At 36.6% G+C, this 24,799-nt stretch overlaps 5 protein-coding genes and 1 long non-coding RNA gene across 7 annotated transcripts; 5 read left to right on the forward strand and 1 right to left on the reverse strand.

Annotated features, from left to right (window-relative positions):
• Positions 1-6,915: 6,915 nt before the first annotated feature.
• LOC119079289 (polyubiquitin-like) lies at positions 6,916-9,186 on the reverse strand. Its single transcript, XM_037187078.1, has 3 exons — positions 9,008-9,186; positions 8,079-8,107; positions 6,916-7,786 (listed from the first exon to the last, which is right to left on the reverse strand). The coding sequence occupies exons 1-3, from the start codon at positions 9,011-9,013 to the stop codon at positions 6,991-6,993; spliced, it is 831 nt and encodes a 276-aa protein (XP_037042973.1). The 5' UTR covers positions 9,014-9,186; the 3' UTR covers positions 6,916-6,990.
• Positions 9,187-10,652: 1,466 nt separating this feature from the next.
• On the forward strand, positions 10,653-11,161 carry LOC119079290. The gene is made up of 3 exons (XR_005088150.1): positions 10,653-10,766; positions 10,809-10,987; positions 11,139-11,161. It is a non-coding gene; the product is annotated as an uncharacterized LOC119079290 (long non-coding RNA).
• Positions 11,162-12,833: 1,672 nt separating this feature from the next.
• LOC119079286 (putative serine protease K12H4.7) lies at positions 12,834-15,668 on the forward strand. Its single transcript, XM_037187076.1, has 7 exons — positions 12,834-13,803; positions 13,868-14,103; positions 14,178-14,313; positions 14,387-14,537; positions 14,594-14,898; positions 14,982-15,151; positions 15,395-15,668. Exons 1-7 carry the CDS (start codon positions 13,406-13,408, stop codon positions 15,502-15,504), a joined length of 1,506 nt encoding a protein of 501 aa, XP_037042971.1. The 5' UTR covers positions 12,834-13,405; the 3' UTR covers positions 15,505-15,668.
• Positions 15,669-18,055: 2,387 nt separating this feature from the next.
• On the forward strand, positions 18,056-21,005 carry LOC119079287 (putative serine protease K12H4.7). Its single transcript, XM_037187077.1, has 7 exons — positions 18,056-18,590; positions 18,650-18,885; positions 18,952-19,087; positions 19,162-19,306; positions 19,361-19,662; positions 19,721-19,890; positions 20,836-21,005. The coding sequence occupies exons 1-7, from the start codon at positions 18,187-18,189 to the stop codon at positions 20,943-20,945; spliced, it is 1,503 nt and encodes a 500-aa protein (XP_037042972.1). The 5' UTR covers positions 18,056-18,186; the 3' UTR covers positions 20,946-21,005.
• Positions 21,006-22,489: 1,484 nt separating this feature from the next.
• Positions 22,490-24,198, forward strand: LOC119079705 (tRNA pseudouridine synthase-like 1). 2 transcript variants are annotated; one of them, XM_037187764.1, is made up of 4 exons: positions 22,490-22,688; positions 23,104-23,226; positions 23,295-23,694; positions 23,765-24,198. In XM_037187764.1, exons 1-4 carry the CDS (start codon positions 22,639-22,641, stop codon positions 24,167-24,169), a joined length of 978 nt encoding a protein of 325 aa, XP_037043659.1. In that variant the 5' UTR covers positions 22,490-22,638; the 3' UTR covers positions 24,170-24,198. The 2 variants fall into 2 exon arrangements, with proteins under 2 accessions (XP_037043659.1, XP_037043658.1); XM_037187763.1 differs by having other exon boundaries at positions 23,295-23,691; positions 23,762-24,198.
• On the forward strand, positions 24,171-24,744 carry LOC119079681 (dual specificity protein phosphatase 19; the record flags this gene model as incomplete). The annotated part of the gene is given in 2 exon segments (XM_037187738.1): positions 24,171-24,559; positions 24,561-24,744. Coding segments are annotated over 2 exon segments (555 nt in total), but the record flags the coding sequence as incomplete, so codon positions are not given.
• Between the last annotated feature and the right edge of the window lie 55 nt (positions 24,745-24,799).

The following is a 24,799-nucleotide window of genomic DNA, read 5'->3' on the forward strand; positions in this document are numbered from 1 at the left end:
AGCTCTTCAAACCTAATATTTAATTGATATGGCTTAACACGACAAACAGTTTATTATGCTTCCCAATCATCATTGTATTAAGAGCCTTCGCACTTACTTAAATCATTTTTTCAATAATTGTGGACCCGACGCACACATCATTTTTGCGTCAATGATTCACGTGGTATATTCAAGTGGTTAGCACTAATTATCGGAGGCAAATATTTACAATGAATCTTTGCAGACATTCTTTGAACATTACAATACTAATGTCGTTGAAACGGTTCGATTAGCAATTTTACGACCGCTATCAACTCCTGCGGTAAATAAACATGTACTCCAACCAAGGTAGTGCATATTTGTTGATGTTGAATTTTACGTTCAGTCTCTCAACATTTTCAATTTCCTGTTACACATTTCGAATGAAAGGCACTCTTTCACCAAAATAACATTGTCCATTCTCTTCGTTGTTAATCGTTTTTTGGCAACCTTTTCCATTTATCTTTGTAGTCACACGCAACACTATCGTTTTCTATGAAAATTACCATTCATTAGACGTGTATTGTCTTCCGTAAAATTGTATTCGAATTCGTGTAAAGACATTGCTCGATTCGTGTAAAGACTCTGCTGCTTCACTGCAGAAACAAAAGTTTTTGGGGTGATATTCATATAGTCCGTTAGCTCTCAAGAGAAGAAGGGACAACACTGTTCTCCTGAAAAGGCAACACAAACTGAATCAGAAGTTCAAAACATTCAGGTCCGAGACAATATAAAGCAGACGAGAAAATCGAAAAATCGTCAATAAAACGGACGTGCTTAATGTCCCGTTTAACTTTTTGCAGACGGCAATGACATAGTTATCGACATTGATGACAAAAAACAACAGACAAACGTTAGTGTCATCTTATGTAGAAAAGTTCACATCATAAAACAATTGAAGTAAAAGATTTTCAATTTTTTTCCTTGTTGAAATACTAAGATCAAAAGAAGTAACAATTTCGATAATTTTGTCATACTTGCCGTGTGCGAAAGGTTAATTAGAAAATAATCATTAGTCAATTAGAAACAGAAACGAGTTTCCTCGAATGTTGTGACTCTCTATCACAACGTTGCCGTATAATAATTGGCTAACAAAACAAAAAGGAAAAATATAATTCCGTGCGTCCTGATTATTGCTCATTAAAATATATAAATAAAAATTGGAAATGAAACATATCACAAATCGTTGTGTCACGCATAAAATACGAAACCGTTTGCCATAGAGAACACGTGAGCTCAAATAGATTTCAATGTAAATTCGATTCGAGTCCGAACTGTGAACCAAATTTGTTTTTCAAGGGTGGGCAGGGCTTATTGCATTTTATTTTCGAACGCATCGTAGAGAAATCAATTTCACTTAATTTGCTTTTGTTCATGAAATATTGAGAAAACTGCACTCGTCACCAAATACATCTGGACTGCATGTGAACATTTTCTTTTTTAGCATGACATTAACTACTGTACTAAGGCAAAATATTGTTGAAATAAGCTACGCTACACCACTGCTATTATTATAATTCGAGAAAAATCGATTCTCGTTGAATTTTTCTGAGAAAAACAACGGATCGATTCTCGTGAACAATTCAAGGTTGAACAGATTGCTAAAATCCCTCACAAACTCTTATGTTTTTTCAACATCCCAAAGAACTTGAAGGAATACATCTTCGCTAATATCAACATGAAGTGTCACATACTCCGAATCAGTGAAAATATTTGGACAAAAACTTCCTTGAATTTCCTACAACTTCTTCAAATCTGGTGGTTGCACCGCTAACAACCCAATTTTCTTTCTTATCAACAGTCATTTTATTATGCTTGTCGGATCGACGCTCAAAAGCTGTGAATTGCATACAATATTTCCATTTTAGGAAACGATTTTATCAGACAATTCTTACTTGAATTTGTGCTAGGCAACCTCCTGTTCAAACCATAGAAGTAGTAGATAATTTTAAACGCCCTGACTATGGTGAAACGGGAAATGTTGTAAAACAAATATTTAATATTTAAAAAGGTTTCTGCATTAAACGTAGTGAAGTAGACGGCAAGCTTTATTTTCACATTTTCACAGTAGTTAGAACATACTTATGTATTGCAGTAGTTCAATGCTTATATTTCAAATAGACAAAAATTAGAGTATTATAAACGCTAGTAGACCATTAGCCTTCGACCTTTATTACAAATCATTTACGTTGCCGACGGATTGAAAGTTATTATTCAGTCGAGATGATGAATATCAGCCACGATAGACCTATTTTTTGAAAAACAATTTCTATAAATTTCCTCGAATTTCCTTACAATTTCCATTGAAACCACTGCCTACATCTTGATTTTCCCAAATTTTCTTAAATTTCTATATTTTTCATAAATTTTCTCAAAATCGAAAAAATTGAAATTTTTTTAAAAAATTAGGAAAATTTTTCTCATTTTCCTGAATGTTCCAGTTTTTTTTTGATTTTCTATAAACTCGAAAAATAGTTTTAAAAAAAATTTAAAAAAAACCTCATTTTTTGTGAATTTTCTTGATTTTTGTGTTTTTTAAATTTTCTTGAAGTCGATGCTTGAAACACTAAATTTTTCCAACCATCCAACTTCCATAAATTTCTGTTTCTCTCAATTTTCCGCAGCTGGTCAAATTTTATCAAATTTTACTTCAGCTGAACAATCCAGCTGGTATACAAGCACAGTAATAAGAATCTGTAAAAAAATGGGCTTTGAAGGCTGATTTGAACGATTTTTGTACTTTGAAAGGGCTACCATGGCTACCATGGAAATCCACAAATTTGTTTCCATATTTTCTTGAATTTTCCCACATTTTGAAGGATTTCTTCATATTTTCCTTAATTTTTCGAAAAAAACATTTGAGAATTTTTGAAAATTTGAGTAAATAAAGTCGAAGCATTATAATTTGATCGATTCTCTTCATTTTTAAATAATTGTAGTTTTTCAAGAAATCATTTCGAAAACATTACAGTATAAAATCTTACACATGCGCATTAGAGCTGTTTACTCGCGGTATTACTGCGGGCAATCCGTTCAAATGCACGTGTCTAAGCTGTATACTGTAATGTTTTCGAAATGATTTCTTCGAAAACTACAATTATTTAAAAATGAATTAAATGATGAAAATCGATCAAATTATGATGCTCCGACTTTACAGGAAAACTTTGGAAATTACGGAAAAATTCAGGAAAATTTGAGGAAATGTTTTCTTCAAGAATAATCCCTACTTGAACCTAAATTTAAATTGCAATCCGAAGGTAAACTAATGAGATGGTCCGTCATCGGCTCCCGGTCTATGACCTGAAAATGATAATAATAATAAATACCCACACCAATAGATTTTAACAACCTAAGAACACTTTAAAAAACAAACCAACTAAAAATACACTAAACTTTCATTTACTTACACACTTTAATACTCACACACGTTTTACTAATCATAAAAAGTTCTAAGAAAAAAAAAAATAATTAAAAAAAATATTTTCCTCACAAATTAAAGAGCATTATAAACGAACGTTTACAAAAAACTAAAAATGAAAAACAAAACAAAAAAAATGAATAAATCTAATTTATTCATCCACTTCGATGCTTTTTCACATATGAAGCCATGGCTCTGATATTTTTTACATGTACGCAAGACAAAATAAATCAAATAAAATAGAAAATATTCATTTCGTCTCAACAATTGAATGAAAGAATAAACAAAATAAATTTTATTGAAAAATCATCGATTTTATTGACGAATCAGTCGAGTTACACGTTCGAAATAAATAGGGTAAGACTACCAAATACGGATCTCTACTGTAATACGAGCCCTATATTTACTTTTCTTTTGTTCGTTGAAATGAACAAAGGAAAAGTAAATAGAGGGCGGCTCGTATTACCATAGTGGCTCGTATTTGGTAGTTTTACACTATTCGAAAAAATAGTAAAAAAAATGGAAGATTTTTCAATTTTGTTTATTTTGGAGAATGCTAAAATGATTTAATTCCAACACGTTGTCTCACACACCAGTCCCCATTTAAGCTACGAAGCTGATGCTGTGGTAATGGCTTTCCAATTATTATTTTCTTTTATTTACGATTTTTGGTTATTATTACTTTTTCTTTTCATGGTTTTATTGTAAAACAATAAAGAAATTGATTTGCGTTTAATAATTAAATTGTTAAATGAATTTAGTATGTTTGAAAATCTGCACATAAAACTTTTGTTTTTAATTTTAAAAGCTAAGAAATAAGTTAAAAAGGATAATGTAAATTACTTTAAAAAAAAAGAAAGCAAAAAAAATGTAATTCTATCAATAAAATAATGTTTTTATTAAAGATTTTAAGAGAAATTATATAAATTGTGGTGTGTATCATCAATATTATAGAGAAAAACTGAAATAAACGAAAAAATTGAAGAAAACTTTCAATTTTATTTAATCTCTGGTCCTCGACTTAAATTCAAATTCACGACATAAAGTGATCTAAAAAATTCACAAAGGTAAAAAGGTAATACAGCGTTAAATCGTCATGGAGCGCTTGCTTTTGATGTATGTATTGCGTCGACTAAGTTAAGTCGTGGTTTCTTCAGGAAACCTAACTTTTTTTCAGTAAATAAGTATAATCAGTCAAAAAAAAACGCGTCTAAATACAAAATAACTGATATAGCTGAGGGTGACGCAAAATTTGTATCTACAAAAAATTAGCCCAAAAAATTAAAGAAAAAAAAAAAAAATTGCGTCACAAAGTGGCAAATGTTGAGGAAGCTACTGTTAGGAAAGTAGTTAAAATATGGAAAAATATGTCCTAAATCACCTGCCACTTGTGACGCAATTTTTTTTGTAAAATTTTCTTTCTTTAATTTTTTGGGTCAATTTTTCGTTGATAAAACTTTTGCGTACAGGCGGAAAATGCCTCACCCTCATCAGCGATATCAGTTATTTTGTAAATAGATACAAGGACCTGCGTCACTTTTACCCTCAGGGTATTTTGGATATCAGTTCTTTTGGAAGTTTTAAGGTAAGGGTCACTAGTTTTGTAAGCATCTCACGTGGCATGTCGACAAATCAAATCAACTAAAAAATCCGATGGAAGTTAGTAAGTGCCAGAGGAATCATCTGTCATCCCAAAATTTAGGAACCAACCTTGGAACACCTCTTTCATGTTGAAAATAGCCCAAATCCATCGAAACACGTTTTCCTTCATCATAATTCATAATTACTAGCTGAAAGAAAATTATTTTCTTCTGACTCATACTGATTGCATGATCCGATCAGCTAAAAACCCGCTGAAGTACATTCATGCTGAAATTTCACTGCACCGTTTAAAAGTAACTTGTCTGAATGTTCTAAACTAATTGACCATTTTTTAAAGGGAAATTTCTTCAGAAAGTACCAGCCACCTTGACGACTACTCCTAAATAATCACCGCATAGTAATCAGATAATCCAAATTTTCCAAATAAAGAAAATTAAACTTAAAATGATCGATCTGTGAGTATCGTGATTTGAAAGTCAGTTACAGTCGGTATAGTCTTGCATACCTCACAAAATGAGGCACAAAACACACGAGGCATCGAAAACGTGTTTCGACCAAAACTTTCTTTGTTCTTTGATACTTAACGAAACTATAACAAAGAAAATTTTAAGCGAAACACGTTTTTGATGCTCGTGTGTTTTCAGCTCTGATAATGAGAATATAATCATGATTTTTTTGAATTTTCAGCGGACTTACGGCGTTAATTAGTATAGTGATTTGAATAAATATTGAGAGAGAAAAGCTACAAACAAAACCTTTTCGTTTCAACACTGAGGCTGCTGTTTAAGGACACTTTAATTGATGAAAGTAGATAAAAATTGTTCGATTTAGTCCAATTACCGAACGACCGAATTGCATTGATTGGCTTTAGTCTGTTACAGATGGCAAGTATATGACTAGTATAATTATCGGGTCTATTACTTCCATCGATCGAAGTATTTTAAATCTGTAGATTTCAAATCTGGTACTTCATTTTTGCAACATGTACTAAATGAAGGACCATATCACCCAGAGCTTATTGTCATTATTTTTGTCGTCGTTATCGATAACAGATGAATATCCGTATGTGACAGGTTAGTTTACAATGTGATGTTGAAACAATCTCCAGTAAAACTCTAAAGGACATTTTACTAAAGAACTCTAAATTCCTATTGTTATCACTGATCCAGGGAATCTGGAAAACAAACATAAATGACAGTGCTAATTTAGGGCTTACTTACTAATTTTTAGTCCAAAAAATTCGGAGAAAAAACGAAAGAATTTTTCGGAGCTTTTCCGAATTTAAATCCCAACGACTCGTTCATCGTTTCAAAGAGCTATGAAGGGTTACTGCACAATATTGATATTATCACGGTGGTAGAGCAAAACCAGGCAGGAGCGCTTGATTTGACCAGGGACCTGAATTATCTAGTAGCATCCATCTAGAATCTAGCAGCCAGTAGCCAGTATTCATTTGAGCTCATTTTCATACGGGGTATTAGGTCCCTTATATGACATTCAAAATATTAACTGTCTCTGCCTGGTTTTACTCTGAAGTGATATATTATCCGAGTTTTTCGAGTAATGTTTGCTTTGTGGTTCCAATATCATTCAGTAAAGTGGTACATGTGCATATGCAATATAAAAGGTGATTGGATGTGACTCATTGCATTTTATTCTCTACAGTGAACGACATCTCAAATGTCTCACTGTCAAATTTTTCTGAGAAATTTATTGTGTCTTTCACCCCTCGGGAGATTTATCCTTTCACGAAATGTATAGGAGATCAAGGCACTACTTGAAGAAACGATAACTTCGAGAAGAAACTAGACTATAAACTTGAGGGACTCGCTATTTCTTCACTTAGTCGTCGTTCAAATTTCAGTGAAATACAAGGGAAAATTTTACATTTTTTATTGCTAAAGGTATGTTACAATTCTTACAATGTTTTAAGCAAAACGTCCTCGGAAATGTCACTCATCAAATTCCTTTTTAGATTTCTTATTCTTCCCCAGTAAAAGTTGATTGATTCTCTCGAACTTGGAAGGTTTTGTCGATTTCTCCGTCAAATTACGATTCCTCGCTCGCACTTCGTTTATTTCGATCTGTTGCGACTTCATTTTGGATTCCAGATTTTTGATTTTATGTTTCGCGTCTAAGTTTTCTTTCGTACTCTGCTCCAACAGCTTTTTCATTTTCATTTCCGCTTCTTTTAATTTCTCATTCGCTTTCAGTATATTGGCTACGTGTTCTTTACAGAAGGAGTGCGAGTCAACGAAATCGGTTAATGCGAAAAGGGCTTCGTGCGCTTTTTCACTGGACGGAACGTTCAGTACAAAATCTAATTTTGCTTTTTCATGCACATTGTAATCCGATAAAAGACGATTGTCATCCAAACAATCATTCTGGTACATCAATTGTTGCTGCGATGGACGAATTCCTTGCTTGCTTTTAAGTTTACATTTTACGTCCCATACTGTATCTGACGGATCGACGTCCAAACAGATATCCGAACCCAAATTGTTTACGAATATTTTCATGCCACCGCAGAGACGCAGCACCAAGTGAATGGTTGATTCTTTCTGAATGTCGTAATCAGATAAAATGCGTTCGTCTTCCAACTGTTTACCAGCGAAAATTAAACGCTGCTGATGTGGTGGTATCGATTCAATGTCTTGGATCTTGGCTTTCAATCCCTCAATGTTGTCAGATTGTTGAATCATCACAGCGATGGTCTTGCCAGTTAAGGTTTTAACGAAAATTTGCATTCTAAGAACGAAAGGAGAAACAATTAAAGAACAACATTACCAGCATGAGCATAGTACTGCTCCTAGCATTAACCCTCGTAAGTTGGACGTCAAAAAGCCTGCAATTTGTTTTTACATGTTTGCGCCTACACTTCCCTGTGTTTTGTGTGTTTTAACTCCTATCTCAATGAAAGTGATGCAAAACCTGTTCTGGCCCCAGCCTCCAATTTTTTTTCCATATTAATGCTAGGAGCAGTGCTATGGCACGACCAAAGAAGTTACATAACCATCTAAAATCGTCTAATTTTACTTACGGATTACATGATTGAATTTTGGACGTATCCTGGAAAGCAAAAAAAAATGTAAATAAATTTTAGAATCAGTAACGAGTAGAACCACAGCCCTGATACTAGCATGAACATAAAAAATATTCGGAGGCTGATAAAATCACAGTAGGCACCAATACAAAGGATCGTGCGGTAGCTCTTATCACTGAAGCCCCAAACTTTGACACTTGTCAATTAAGTGTTCTTGCTAGGAGTAGTCCTGTGGTAGAACCAATAGCAATTTTGCTGACTATTTAGTAAACGGGGTTGTTTTGCGCACTAGATATGAGTTTGCCGATACGATCGAAGCGTTTGCTAATTAGATTGTTGCCAAAAAATATGAATATTTTCAACTTGCAGTAGATAAAGCAGTGTTAACCGACTCGGAATGCAAGTCTGACGACAATAGTTATTTACGTCACAAGGACATTTCATTTTCGCGTGACGTATTAGGTTTTTCATGCTTGCTTCTTAAGCATGAAAAATTACTTGCTGTTGGCACGTAACACGTTCAGTGGTCAACGTATGCAAATGTTTAAATGTCTGCATATCGTCTCTATCGCATTCATCACTTAAGTGAATAATACGACTGGACTAAAACCTTCGCACATACTCTCCATCGTACTCTCCCTGTTAGGCAATAACACTGAAGACGAAAAAACACAATTTTCGCACCAACGATGTTTTATTTAAAACATCGGGAGAGCACTGGGAGCACAAGGAGCGCGAATTATTTTGAAATTTATCAAAAAGAAAATTATTTTCACTGTTTTCAGTTTTTGTGTGTTTGTTTGATGTTGTCATCCAATCATGAACACAGTAGAAAACTTGTTTCTTTATGGATTGCTTGTTTACACACTGTTGGTCTCTACCATGGACAATAACAATAACCGAAAAATTCGACACCATTTACTTACCATCATCTGCAACTCCTGTCTTTTTCAGCAGCCCTTATCGTAGAGTCTTAAAGTTGAACAACGAACTGTTTTGGAGAAAATAATGTTAACGAAAAAGGTAAAGTTCACTTATATGACGTCTTAAGATGGTGATCAAGGTGATCTAATGGATTGATTCAATGATGAGTAGAGCATCGAAGAGAATTCGAATTCGTTTTCTCTCTAAACTAATATTCGATAGCTTTGCCATGTTCTCCCAAATGTATAATGTGCAATGGAAAGAGTATTAAATGATCAAAACAACTGTGGTAGGGCAAGTAGAAGAGTATGAAGAACGTAAACACATTACCATCATACATCGAGATAACCAAATTTAAGCATTACAACATCGCAACAGCTTGTCTCACAATAGAATATTAAATGAGACGTACATGGTCATTGGTCATACAGCAACAATGAAAAAATTCCGAATATTTTACGTTTTGGTAAAGAGTAATATGATCGAAACTCAGCTCCGCTATATTGTCAACATGTGAACTGGTGAAACCGATAGGGAACAATCATTGTCCCCTAATTGGAACGATTTATCTATCATAGATAGATGTGAGGTATAAGGTAATGTATTTAATGTCTAATCAGATCATCATCGCTTTTTTCGTTCAGGCAAGAGTCAAGTCTTTTTTGTGTTGAGTTAAAAATACCTTTCAGTCTAAGAAAACATATGAAAAAGACATATGTGTGTTAATGCTTGGAGCTAGAGTATCAATTATATGATTGATCAACGCACTTCAAGCAAATTTAATCATGGACAGTTGTTAAATAGACTACTATTTTGTATGAAATCAACGCACTACAGGCATGATCTTAGTGACAGCTGTCAAATGTAGTATTGTTCAATGAAAGTATAAACCGTGTATAGAGTGTTATGATGAAAGAGAAAGAGATATTTTGACAAGTACCCCAAGGCAAGTTATAATAAACTGGTCTTCGGCCCTCTCGATCTCAACCTAATACACTGGATGAAAATGAACTCAAATGAACACTGACATAAATTGAAAAATTTTGTTCGCAAAAAATATAGGGCTACTAGATTATTCAGGTCCCTAGTCAAACAAGCGCTCCTGCCTGGTTAACTTTACTCTGTCGTGCTAATAAAGCTACTCGCAAAATACCGTAAAAAAAACAAATTTTATAAAAAAATATTTTTGTAATCGACCAATGGTACAAAACTTTATTTTACCTGGAAAACATACTAATTCCAGTTTTGTAATCGACCAATGGTCGACAAGACTGAAGATGGTTAGACCACACTAACCTCTGACCGCCACTGTATCCAGAGATCAAAACAGCATTTTATCTCCACTTTCGCTTCACACGATCCATGGGAAATGGAATAGTAATTATGCTCTGTTTGTTTGTTTTGGTGTTTGTTCTGCATATTAGATAACGTCACCCCTGGAATTAGTTTGTTTTCCAGGTAAAATAAAGTTTTGTACCATTGGTCGATTACAACAATTTCAGCGGCTGATGATCTTTTGTCTCAAACAATGCCAAACGACGCATTTATATAAATGTGTTGCTGAAGATGGAAGATACATTCGACATAAAATTTTTTATTTTATTTGATAAATAAATTAAAGGTTCACAGGTGGAATCAATAAAGGAGTTTTATTTACGAATATGCTATTGGCACCGGGTACCAATAGTCTCTTTATAATAATGTGGCTAATGGCACCGGGTGCCAATAGTCTCTTTATTATACTGTGGCTAATGGCACCGGGTGCCAATAGTCTTTTTAATATACAGTGGCTAATGGCACCAGGTGCCAATAGTCTCTTTATTATACTAATGCTAATCGCACCCGGTGCCATTAGCCACAGTATTATAAAGAGACTATTGGCACCCGGAAAAATTAAAATTAAATAAAAAATCTGGATATTTTGAAAATTAGACTGGTTTTGTACACAATCCTAGGGAATCCATCTTTTTACGAAATGTAACGTAGTTCGTTCGATCATAGGGAATTCGTCCTTTTACGAAATATAACGTAAAGACGGGTTGTTCGATACTAGGGAATTAATCCCTTTTACGAAATATAACGCAAATGCGTCTTGTAGAATACTAGAGAATTCATTCTTCTACGAAATGTAAGGTAAAGGCGGATTGTTCGATCCTTAAGATTTTATTTGAAAATAAAGAAGTGAATGAAAAAAAAATCAATTCATCCTTTTAAGAAACATAACGTAAAGGGATTTTGCTCGATCTTAGGGAATTCGTCCTTATACGAAATTTAACGTAAAGGCGGATTGCTCGATCCTGAGGAATTCATCCATTTACGAAATGTAACGTAAAAGGAGTTTGTTCGATTTTAGGGAATTCATCCTTCTGGAAAATGTGAAGGTGGATTTTTTGATCCTAAGGAATTCATCCTTTTACGAAATATAACGTAAAGGGAGTTTGCTCGATCTTAGGGAATTCGTCCTTATACGAAATTTAACGTAAAGGCGGATTGCTCGATCCTGAGGAATTCATCCTTTTACGAAATGTAACGTAAAGGTAGTTTGTTCGATCTTAGGGAATTTATCCTATTGTTCGATACCTTTACGTTACATTTAGTAAAAAGATGAATAAGGGAGGGACTTATCGATTTTATTCGCGATTTCTTGTCAAATATCAATAGAAATACGAAAAATAAGAAACTCGTACATCGGGCATCCTCAAAATATTGTCTCATTTAAAAGATTTTACAAAAAGAAAATCTATGAAAATAGCACTTCCCACTCAATTTCACACCCAAATCACATCCACCTTGAACTTAGTCAAATATGGTTTAACGAAGAAAATCATCGTAAAAGTCGTTCATCGGAACATGATTATAGTTTTTCAAACGTCAAATCGCCAACACAAAAATTTAGTGTTTGTTGTGAAAATGTCATAATTTCGGTGATTTCGGTGTGATTTAATTCAGATTTTGTGAGGAAATGTGCTTCTTGTGTTGTTTTTAACAGTTCACTTATCGGTTGACTTAAAATATTCGTCGAAGCAACCAAAATTATGAAAACAAATTTATGACCAATCATGTAAACAAACAACAATGTTGTCGTTTGGTGGGACGTGAGTTGCAGAAGAGATGACCCAGTAGAAATAAAATGACGGCGGTAATCTTAAAAATTACGTTTTAGCGGAAACGTTTTGCTTTAAATGTGTGTCCGTTTCCGGTAAAATAAATTAGTGCGAAAGCAACTACTTTTCATGAGCTTTATAATAACACCTTTAGTTAGGGGTGGGTCACATCCCTTATTCTTTAGGATTGTGTACAAAACAAGTTTAATTTTCAAAATATCCGGATTTTTTATTCAAATTTTAATTTTTCCGGGTGCCAATAGTCTCTTTATTATTCTGTGACTAATGGCACCGGGTGCCAATAGTCTCTTTATAACACTGTGGCTAATGGCACCGGGTGCGATTAGCATTAGTATAATAAAGAGACTATTGACACCCGGCGTCATTAGCCACAGTGTTATAAAGAGACTATTGGCACCCGGTGCCAATAGTCTCTTCCTTTTATTTATTTCCCCAGTAACGCATTTATGTTTTAAATTATTTCTGGACCATCATTTTGCTTACAACCCTCGTAGGCAATGAAAACGTTTAGAGACAAATATGAAATTCCCAAGCTAAATGTAAATTGTCACACTCGGGCCGAGTGACTCAGCCTACGGCCTAGATCTACACTTCTAGTTCCTAAAAAAACATTTATCTCTCGGTACAATAGCCTCAAGAGGGTATCACTTGGTGGCTATAAATACCTATTAAGAAATCGAATGTGCTATCAGACAATTTGACTACAATAGTGTGAGCGCAACGGAGAGTATGAAAAATTAACTCCAATTGACTCTTTGCACATTTAATTACCAATTGAATAACTTAAGAGTATGTCTGAAGCAACATTTTTTGGAGATATAGCATCGAAAATAGATGTGAAATTAAAATCGGCATTGTGTTGCAAGAACCACTGAAATAGTTAGTTGTGTAAAGGTAGAGACCTAAGCTACTAGTAAAACTAATCACAAGTAGTGGAAAAACTTTTTGAATTTGAGCTATCGTATTTTCTATTATTACAACCCCTGATGGTAGGTCAGGTCATTGACTTTACGAAAAAGAAAAACGTCATTCAACTAATCATCCCGCTAGTATTCCATTATTTCGTTTTCTTTACGAAAATTCTTTTTGTTGTTTTTATTGTGGTGTGTGGTGATAATCTTGAGAATAGTAGACTCAGTTGGATGCTGTGAAAGTAATTCATTACACAAGGACACAATTTTGAAAGCGAACTCACGAATGTGTTTTTGAGCTACAAGCTTCGTAACGGGTAATTTCGACAAGTGTAGAGTTTGTATCCGAGCCGAAGACGACGTCATGCGTTTGAAATTTTGCTTGAACTGTGTCATTCTATTATCGGTCATGCAAACGTCGTTCGGATGGCGTCAATTCTGGAAAGGTCGCCGTACCGGCGGCAATGTCCGTGTAGCGACTGCTGGTAATGTGCCAAGGTTTTGGTTTGCACCAATCACAGAGTGGTTTGACCAATTGCTAGACCATTTTAATACGACAAATACGGCGACGTGGAAACAGCGTTTCTATACAAATAATGCGTACTACAAGCCGGAAGGACCTGTCTTTTTGATGATTGGCGGCGAAGGAGCGGCAACAAGTGACTGGATGACTGACGGAGCATGGGTGCCTTATGCTAAGGAACACAAAGCACTCTGTTTTCTACTGGAACATCGTTTTTATGGACTCAGTCAACCGACAGAGTGAGTCAATCAGATGTACTGTGTTAGGTTATTCATTCATTTCGAACGCCATCTCATTTCTTAGAGATTTGTCCACCGAAAATCTTGTGTACCTGTCATCCGAACAGGCATTGGCCGACCTTGCCTATTTCATCATAGCCATGAAAAAGAAATTCAACTTGAATCATGATACGAAATGGATAGCATTTGGTGGATCGTATCCAGGATCGTTAGCTGCATGGCTTCGTTTGAAATACCCGCACCTAGTTCATGGCTCCATCAGTTCAAGTGGACCTCTTCAAGCTAAAGCTGATTTTAAAGGTGAAACATCATAGAAATGGATCACCCTTTTATTGATTAAGGACACGGCTTACTTTACTGTTTCTCTGTTGCAGAATATTTTGAGGTTGTGAAGGATTCTCTGGGTAGTCATTCTGACGATTGTGTAACGGCTGTTCGAAAATCCATACAGCAGGTGGAAATTCTTCTTAAGCACAGAATTGGAAGGACCAGTCTCAATGATAAGTTCGAGTAAGTCAGCAGATCATTTTCAATCCCTACACTACAACGGAACTTTAACTATGGCTTCCACATACCATTCTAGACTTTGTGACCCAGTCGAGAATTCAATTGAAAATCCACTGGATCTTTCTACTCTCTTCGAGTCGTTAGCTAGTAATTTCGCCCGAGTCGTTCAGTACAATGACGACTTCAGGCATGACAATGCTGAAAATGATCCCATGGACATTGACGACGTACAGAGTTTTTTTTGTCTGTCAAGAAACTGCTCATTTAACAGTCAAATCGCTAGGTCTGCCGAATAATGGTCAATTCAACCATTGGTACCCCAGTTGATCGTCTAGCCGAAGTTAACAGACTTCTATTGATGGAATCAGGGTATACGTGTCTGGAGTACAAATACGATAAAATGCTCGATGAAATGAGGAATACGTCGTGGGAAGGAGATGCTGCATATCTCGGCGACAGACAATGGACATATCAAACGTGCACAGAATTCGGATTTTATCAAACTTCCGGTGATAAAAGTTTGCTGTTTGGCAATCGATTTCCATTAGAGTTTTTCATTGAGCAATGCAAGGACATTTTCGGGAAACAGTAAGAAATGAAGGAAATTTCGCTTGTGACACTTGAGGAAGTTTTTGTTTTTTGATAACCAACCAAAATTCTCGACGTTTTAGATTCGACGGCAAGTTCCTCGACAAGGCAATATTTCGATGCAACACAAATTACGGAGCTCTGGATGCAGAAACGACAAATGTAATCTACATTCATGGTTCTATTGATCCGTGGCATGCGCTGGGATTGACAAAAGCTGTTAACTCCCAAATGCCAGTTATTTACATAAATGGTGAGCTCGGTGATTTTTAGAATTTTTTGCTCTGAACAGTATCTATGGGCCTAGAATATTCAACTTGACCGAAGAAGTGACCTTTACCTGATGAAAAACAAGATTCCCATCCCTTTTATTTCGTTTCAACTCAACCCATTCCCGCAAATCCTAAACTTAAAAACGATCCAGAAATTCGCCAGTAGAATTTAGAAGCGATTTATACGACTGTGTACAGCAATAACGAATGTCTGATCGTTTCAGGTACTGCACACTGTGCTAATATGTACGATCCAGCAGACAACGATCTGCCGCAATTGAAGGCTGCTCGAGTTGAGATTAATAAATTTATTAAAAATTTGATTCAATCATAAGAATGTAAAGCGGATATGCCAAATTGAGAGAAATAAATTTTCCGAGATTATTTCGACAAAGTTCCTTTTATCTGATCCCCAGTCTTGTTGATGGTCATTTTGATTTCGATGGGTTTTTCGATTGGTTTGGGTTTTGGTGGCGCCTTTGATGATCCTTTCTTCTTCCAATCCTTTGGAATTTCTGGAATTTTGTACACCGACCTGAATCTTTTTCGAATCTCGCCTAAATCTCGCTTAAAAGCTTGCGAAGGCAACTGATTTGCGAGTGTCTTTAATGAAAGCATGGCAACTTATCCGGAACCAAATCGGAACCGACCTACAGCTTTTTTTAATTTTTGGCGAAAGACAACCGAAACTACGAAACAAATTACTGCAAGCCTACTAGTCGGATGATCGAGTTAAGCTGTGTTAAGTTCAACAACCGGTTGACATAGTGATCGAGATTCTCATTTAATTTTAACTTCTGTAATGAGTATTATCACGACAGAGACATAGTAAAGTAAAAAACAGCCTGGTTAACGTTACGCTGCCGTGGTAGAATAGTTTTTAAATAATGTCTCGCTTACGGAGTCATTCAAGGTCTCCACAAACTTTATTAAAGCAGATGAATGAATGGATATAAAGTTTAATGTTTGTTTGTTGGTAGGAGCCCAGATGGAAAGTCCTAAAGACTTGAAACTTGGCATGCTAATGAGTAATGAGAAAAAAGTTAGGACGAACACGCGATAATTTTTTTTTCTGTTTTCGACGTCCTGAGTTGAGTAAACTTTTAAACGCTTGTTAGATCGAAAGTTTTGCTGTCACTGTCTGGGGAAGGGATCAGCGGAAACAACTGATGATGGGTAAATCACGCTATCTTCGACCACCACTGCATCCTAAGGTAGAAAGAACTCTGTCGTCTTTATTAAAATAACTTTTAATGTGAACCATTAGTGGATATGGAAGAACAAAAGTCCAGTTTGTTTCCCTTCTTTTATTGTCTTTCATTATATTTTAGCAATTCATCTATAAGCACTTCAGCTGGGGGTATTTTTAGTGATCCCAAACGTCCTGTATAATGCAATGTTTGATCTACTCATGATATTCAATCAACGATTGAAAGAAATGTCTGTTTTTATACCCATTAGTACAAAAGATGAGATACAAAGCTCGAAGTGATGTTACAAATCTATTACATCCTCAGCTTAAAATGGTCACCGAGAACATGAACTAACCTTTTTAAGATAGTCATAGAGTCTATCACATGGACGACGATAATAAAAGCAGGAGCTAGTGGTACTATAATAACCGAATGATGAAATTATGAAAGTAGTGTGCTACAAGCGTTAACATTCTAAGAAAAGAGCAAGGTAAATATATGGGCGTAGGTAATGACATTCAGGCGCGCGGCCTAGCACAATAGTTCGTTGCCACTGACATCTTTTTTTAAAATGGTTGACTAAGATTTACTTGTGTTTCATAAAATGTTGTGCCTATCACAAAACAGATGGTCCAGGTTTCGAAGCAATTTTGTTATTTTAAAGACAGGGAGAGATGGCGTTTATAGCAAACTTTCGTGCCACTGCACATCTGATTCGGTTGTATACGGCATTACCTCCTCACTATATTTACCTTGGAAAAGATACGGTAAAAATAGAGTTGTCAATTTCACAAAGCTAGCCTCAAAAGATGTTTCGTTCATAGAGCCGCCCCTTGAAATGTATGAAAATTTGTGTGGCGTCTCACCATCCAATCCTTTTTTTGTTCGATTTGAGGTTAGCTTTGTGAAATTGACAACTTATTTGACAGCTCAAACGACATTGACAATGATCTATTATTGGAAAAACTTTTCACAGGAAACAGTTGTCTATTTGACACCTGTCATTAGAAGCACTCTTGCTTGAATTGCGTTTGTCTTAAAGGAGGGAGTTCTTAAAAAAGTTCACTAGACCAATGTTTTATATAATCAGAAATGTCCCCACCTTTATCCATACCCTTTACTATGCGTTTCGACGTTCTGACCCAAATCTTAATTGATCCTTTTAACGAATCATTTGATGTGCATACATTCGTTGTCTGTGTCTGCAATTTTCGTTGATGTATTATATACGGAAAAAACGGAAAATGTCAATGTACGTTTGAGTCGATCACGTTTTACGTGTGGGTCGCAAATGCTACGTCTCGTACGTAGTATGTACATCGAAGTCGTGAAATTTTACGTCTAAATCGTACAATAAACGACTGAGTGAACCATTGGTTTTGTACATTGTAGTTGAGTGAGGATAAAACCAATGGTTCACTCAGCCGTTTATTGTACGATATAGACGTAGAATTTTACGACTTTGATGTACATACTACGTACGAGACGTAGCATTTGCGACCCACACGTAAAACGTGATCGACTCAAACGTACATCGACATTTTGTGTTTTTTCCGTGTACCGTGTTCATATGTATCAACTACACAACCTACTCTACTACTACTACTATATTCGCTCTCAATTTTTGACTTTCTCTCCGTCAGCTGATCGTTCCGCTTGTTATTCGATTATTTCGTTCTCTTTACGAAACATTCTTCGTTTATCTATTGCTCTGTTGTTATTGTGTGGTGTGGTGATAATCTTAATTTAGTCAAGAAAGACATTTTTCACTCATCGTCGGGTCAATCAACAACTTCACATTCGATTAGTTTCAGTCGATCAAAATGCGTTTGAAATTTTGCTTGAACTGTGTCATTCTATTATCGGTCATCCACACATCGTTCGGATGGCGTCAATTCTGGAAAGGGCGCCGTACCGGCGGCAATCTAGGAGGTGCATTTGGTCATAATGGGCTAAGTGCTGAGATTGGAAATCTACCACCGGAAGAGTGGTTCGAACAATTGTTAGACCATTTCAATCCGACAAATACGGCGACGTGGAAACAGCGTTTCTACACGAATAATGAGTACTATCAGCCGGGAGGACCAGTCTTTTTGATGATTGGCGGCGAAGGAGCAGCAACAGCTGACTGGATGGTAAAGGGAGCGTGGGTACGGTATGCTAAGGAGCACAAAGCACTCTGTTTTCAACTGGAGCATCGGTTTTATGGAAAGAGTCATCCGACAGAGTGAGTCAATCCGATGTATGTACCAGTGGTTGCGGTGATTCATTCATTACATTTTTCAGAGATTTGTCAACCGAAAATCTTGTGTACTTGTCATCCGAACAGGCATTGGCCGACCTTGCCTATTTCATCATAGCCATGAATGAGAAATTCAACTTGAATCGTGATACGAAATGGATAGCATTCGGTGGATCGTATCCAGGATCGTTGGCTGCCTGGCTTCGCTTGAAATATCCGTACCTAGTTCATGGTTCCATCAGTTCCAGTGGACCTCTTCTAGCTAAAGCTGATTTTAAAGGTGAAAAATCGTAGAGGCGTATCGTCGTTTTAGGGTGGGGCTTACTTTAGTGTTTCTCCGTTGCAGAATATTTTGAGGTTGTCAAGGATTCACTGGGTAGTTATTCTGGCGATTGTGTAACGGCTGTTCAAAAATCCATACAACAGGTGGAAATTCTTCTCAAGCATAGAGTTGGAATGATCGGTCTTAATGACAAGTTCAAGTGAGTCAACAGATCATGTCCATTACCAACGCTACAACGGAACTTTAAACTACGATTTGAACATCCTTTTTTAGACTATGCGATCCAGTCGAAAATTCAATTGAAAATCCATTGGACATTTCCAATTTGTTTGAGTCGTTGGCTGGTAATTTCGCCGGAGTGGTTCAATACAGTGACGATAACAGGAGTACGAAAACTAAACCCATGGACATTAATGACGTAAGCAATTTCTCTTCTGTCGAGGAACTCTGAAATTAACAGTAAAATTACTAGGTCTGTCGAATAATGGTCAATTCAACCATTGGTACCCCAGTTGATCGTCTAGCCGAAGTTAACAGTCTTCTATTGATCCAATCAAAGGAGAAGTGCTTGGACTACAAATACGATAAAATGCTCGATGAAATGAGGAATACATCGTGGGAAGCAACTGTTGCAGAAGGTGGTAGACAATGGACGTATCAAACGTGCACCGAATTCGGATTTTATCAAACTTCCGACGATAAAAACTTGGTGTTTGGCGATCGATTTCCGGTAGAGTTTTTCGTTCGGCAATGCGTGGACTTTTTCGGGAAACAGTAAGAAATGAAGGAATTTTCCCGTTGTGATAACCAACTAAAATTCTCGGCTTTTTAGATTCGACGACAAGTTCCTCGAAAAGGCAATATTTCGATCCAACGCAAATTACGGAGCTCTTGATCCAGAAACGACAAATGTAATCTACGTTCATGGGTCGATCGATCCATGGCACGCGTTGGGATTGACGAAAGCTGTTAACGATCAAATGCCAGCCATTTACATTGAAGGTGAGTTTGGGGATTTTTAGAGATTTTAATCTTGTTTTACCGCTGGCAATTGGAGTTTCTTAGTGATTGGAGTTATAAGTAGCTCGATCTTTAATGTTGACAATTTGTGTCAATTTATCTGAAAATGTGTTTCTCGACTGTAGGTCTCAAAAAATAACCATCAAAAGAGAATCTAGAATAGAAAACGAGAAATAGCTCCATCGGTCACGCGGTCACGCTAACTCTTACTCCGTACGTAGCGACCCGTACATCTTGTTCAGACCTCGTTTCAGATTTTCTAAAAAGGGAATAACGGTTCCGGGTACAGGCTCGTTGGTTCAGAAGTATGAAAAATCTAGGTTTCGATTTAAAAAAATAATTTTAGCTTCCATGGTATTCAGCATCACTGTCCTTGTGTTCTACACCGAGACATAAACTTTATGATCGAAATGAGTCCTCCTTTCTAATGCCTGATTTCCACTTACCAAAAAAGCACTCCGTCTGAGAGGCAAAATTGTTTTTTTTTTTAATTTTTGCTTTGTTTACTTGATAGCTTGTTCTCTCGCGGCTCTCTCGGTTGCTAGGAATCTCGCGCCGCGAGATTCCTTAACACCGCTCTCTCACGGAGCACTTTTTGTTGAGTGTAAAACAATACTTAAGTAAAGAAGCTCATTTTCGGGCAACGGTGATGTCAATAGACATTAGTGACATGAGTTAGCATATCCCAGACTACAATCTGGGTTTAAAACTCAGTCTCTTGAAACGTTCCCACTCGCTTTAACGACTTCGAAATATAGCTGGCTCACTCGCACTGGGAGGGGAAATACAATTGTTTACCTCTTTTTATTCCTGTTGTTGACCGACTAATTGGAACATGAAAAATATTTAAAGTTGCAAACACAGAAATTTTGCCAGTGGAATTTAGAAGCTGGGTACAGTGATAAAAAATCTTTCTGATCGTTTCAGGTACTGCACACTGTGCTAATATGTACGAACCAGCTGACAACGATCTACCGCAATTGAAGGCTGCTCGAGTAGAGATTAATAAATTTATCAAAAATTTGATTCAATCATAAGAATGTAAAGTTGATATGCCAAATTGAGAGAAATAAATTTTCCGAGATTATTTCGACAAACTTCCTTTTATCTGATCCCCAGTCTTGTTGATGGTCATTTCGATTTCGATGGGTTTTTCGATCTGCAGAATCTTTTGTGGTACTTTTGCCCCACGAATTTTGTCTTGATGAATTAAACAATCAACCACTTCAGTGAACTTTTCATCGTAATTCGGTTCCAAACAAATTTTTTTTTTTTTTTCTTCGATGCAGAACATTATTATAAGATACTTTGCTTCGTATTATATGCCAAAAAAATGTTTACTTTTTTTTATAGACCATTTTGAAAACCCAAAAAATAACGAAAAAAACGAATTGACGAAACGAAATACACTCCGGAGTGTATTCCGATTCGAATTTTCATGATTTTTTGCGTGTTCAAAGTGTTCTATAAAAAAAATTAAACATTTTTTTGGCATATAATACGATGCAAAGTATCTTATAATAATGTTCTGCACCGAAGAAAAATAAAAAAAATATTTGTTTGGAACCTAATTAAAACGTAATTAGTTTGCGAGTGTATTGAATGAGAACATGGCAAATTCAAAATAAATTAAGACCTTTTACTGCCTTTATGGAAGGCAGACCAGACTATACGAGTCCTACTAATCGGCTGAATGAATACTTTACTATCCGCAGGTCGACCTCAGACTGATCCATTACCCAAAATGATCATTCCAAGCAAAATTCGACATTAAACAGTTGTACTTGACTGCAGAAATAACTTGTTCTTGACATATCATGGCGACTCAAGCACAAATAAGGTCAAGGTAAGTAGTTCGCGTGATGATCAGACCATTTTATTTAATCAGTTCAATAACTTTGTAATACAAAGGAAAATTTAAAAACAATTCGCGCTCTACATTCCTTGCTTTTTGGTAATGAGTTTGGTATGTCTACTGTACATACATAGGCAATACTCTCTCTAGCAAACAAACTATTAGTTTGTCAAAAGTTATCGGAACCCACACTTCTTTAGTTCAGTTAGTTTAGTTCAGCAGCCGTTCCAAAGAGGTCTAGGGATTCAGGCTATGATTTCCTTAATGGTGGAGTTTGTTTATGTTATTCGTCAAAGAGAGAAATTTGATACGAAGGCGGAGCTTACTCTCCGTATCAACGAGTAGTGTGATGCACATCGAACGATCAACTCGTTCGGCTTTATATCGCGTATTTTCGGTTTCGTTTTTATTCTCATTCTTCTTCCATACATTCAAGTTCAACCTTGAACGGTGTGTTTTATTTGGTTCTGTTGTTTGTGTATTTCATGGTGTGATGGGTGTAAAATTGTGTGCATCACAGGATTGAAACCACTCAATCACAGTATATGTGTGAATTCGTATACCGAGAGAATAATTTTTGCATACGTATGTATGTTTCGTCGAGACGAAGTCGAGTGATTGAGTGGTTTCAATCCAAGTGATGCAAATAACTATTGTTTGCTAGAGAGAGTATTGACATATGTAGGCTTTTACGGTTTTTGACAACTCTTGACATTTTGATATTCAAAACAAAAACACGATTTTAAACCAAAGATTTTCATATTTTCTAAGGCATTGCGGGAGAAGTCCAATAACTATTTTAAGTCAAATTCCGGCTGTTCAACGGCTCTATACTAGTTAAATGTTAGTATAAATTGATCAAAATTTCCGTTATTATGTCTTACCGGTATTTGTTGCACATAGGTTATATCGGAACGAATTTCAGGTTAGTTCAAAATTGCAAATTCAAATATTGGTGAAGGAAGGGACAGTCCCGGGTTGGGAACGAATGCTTAATACTGAATTATGTTCAGTCTTCCAAGAGATTTTTTTTTTTCAATCATGTTGTTGAGTCTGTACCTGTTCCTTTCTTAGTGATATTGTATAATCCACCGCTACTGTGCTCACTCATTGGAGTGCTAGTTTTGAAAATGTATTTTATGAAACTGTCCATTCAATTCCTTTCTATACTACCGATACTACCAGAATAACTATTTGTTAAAGCTTCATAGATCATAGGATATAGGCGTCGTGCTCACATACCAGTTTGGATAGAAAATCCGATATTGACTAAGTGAAACCAACCAGGCGCTACAAATTATGTCCCATGAACCTAACGTCTTCAAACTCTTTTGTTACAGAGGCATAGCCAAAAATCAAGTCGCCGGCAATAGCGAAATAAAGTCAAGTGTTCAAGGTGCGATTGAAGCTGGCCTAACTTTATTACGTCCCCTTAATAACCCGAATTTAGTGATATCAAGTCGGTAAGTGACTGTAACATCCTATCCAGTGCCATCGGCCGACACCAATTTCTTATCTGACATCTTTACAGTACCGATGCCGGCGTTCACGCTCTGAATTCTACTGTACACGTCGACCTGCACAGCAGGTCTGGAAATCCATTTACAGAATCGTGGATTACGTTTGTGTTGAACAAATGTTTTGATCGACAAAATCAACAGATTCGTGTGAACAAAACGGAAATCGTCCCCGACACCTTCCACGCACGATTCTCGGCAAAACGGCGAACTTATTTGTATCGTCTGGCTGTAGCAAAACGGACGGTCGCATCGGATGAGAAAGTCAATTCGTTTGTGCCTATCGACGAAATTGATCGTTGCTATTTCGTCCAGGATCCCAAATTTGATACGAATTTGGCGCACAGAGCAGCTGAACTGATTAAAGGGACACACGACTTCCGGACGTTCATGGGAGTAACGCCACAAAATCGAGTAAGTTGTGTCGTTCACTTAGTCATCCCGAACCACTTACCGAATGAAATCTTTCTCCGCTTTCGTCAAGGTCCATTCATTTAGAACCGTTCGCTACATTGAGTCAATCGACATAGAACCCGGAGAATCCACTGGTAATATCTACACTAAATCACTGGCAGACGAGACTTACAATTACGTCAACATTCGAGTAACTGGCCGGTCATTTTTGAATCGACAAGTCCGACGAATAGTTGCAGTTATTTTAGGCGTGGCACAGAAGCATGTCACCACTCGCGAAGTATATGAAATGCTAACAATTCCATCGAAACATAATTGGCCCTCGAGACTTGAATGTGCACCGGCTCATGGACTGTATCTGTGCCAAGTACACTACGACGATAAAGATAAAGAATTTCCAGTCAGTGAGTCGAATCGTGCAATCGATCAAATCGATTCCGAATCCCAACAGTGTAGAAATGAGCTTCCTCACTGAGTTAACAAAGAAAAAGGGCCAACTGAAGCGAACTGTTACTATAATCACCCGTCCGGATGGCTCGAAAGTGAGCGACGATGGAACAACACAAACGGAGATTGATTCGAAGAACAATTACGGTTTCGTCGTGGATACAGCACCGGATAAAATCCCCGCCTGCATTTTGGACGATTTTCTTTACCTGGGCTCACAGGATTCCGTTGACCCCGAGACCATTGAAAACTATAAAATCACCCACGTACTAAGCGTGGGCATACCGCTGCCCGATGGTAGCTTTAACGCAATTACATCAAAGTACGTACCAGCGTTGGATTTACCCGAAACGGTTTTGACGGAAATTCTGTCGACCAGCAACCGATTCATTGGAGCGGCGAAAGAACAGAACGGCAAGATTGGTGCACTGTAATGCTGGAGTTTCGAGATCTGCAAGTGTTGTTATTGGCTATTTGATCATGGCTTGTGGTTTTAGTTTCGATGAGGCTTACGATTTGGTGAAATTGAAACGAAGTTGTGTTAGACCGAACGATGGATTTTTGAAACAATTAAAGAAATTGTGAAATTTCGTTGCCATAGTTCAAGAGTCGTTTTCATTTACGAAATGTGAAGCACTGAGAGGTAGGATCTTGGACC

The sequence above is a fragment of the Bradysia coprophila genome, unplaced genomic scaffold (genome assembly GCF_014529535.1).
Source record: "Bradysia coprophila strain Holo2 unplaced genomic scaffold, BU_Bcop_v1 contig_324, whole genome shotgun sequence".
In the NCBI taxonomy this organism is placed as follows: domain Eukaryota; kingdom Metazoa; phylum Arthropoda; class Insecta; order Diptera; family Sciaridae; genus Bradysia; species Bradysia coprophila.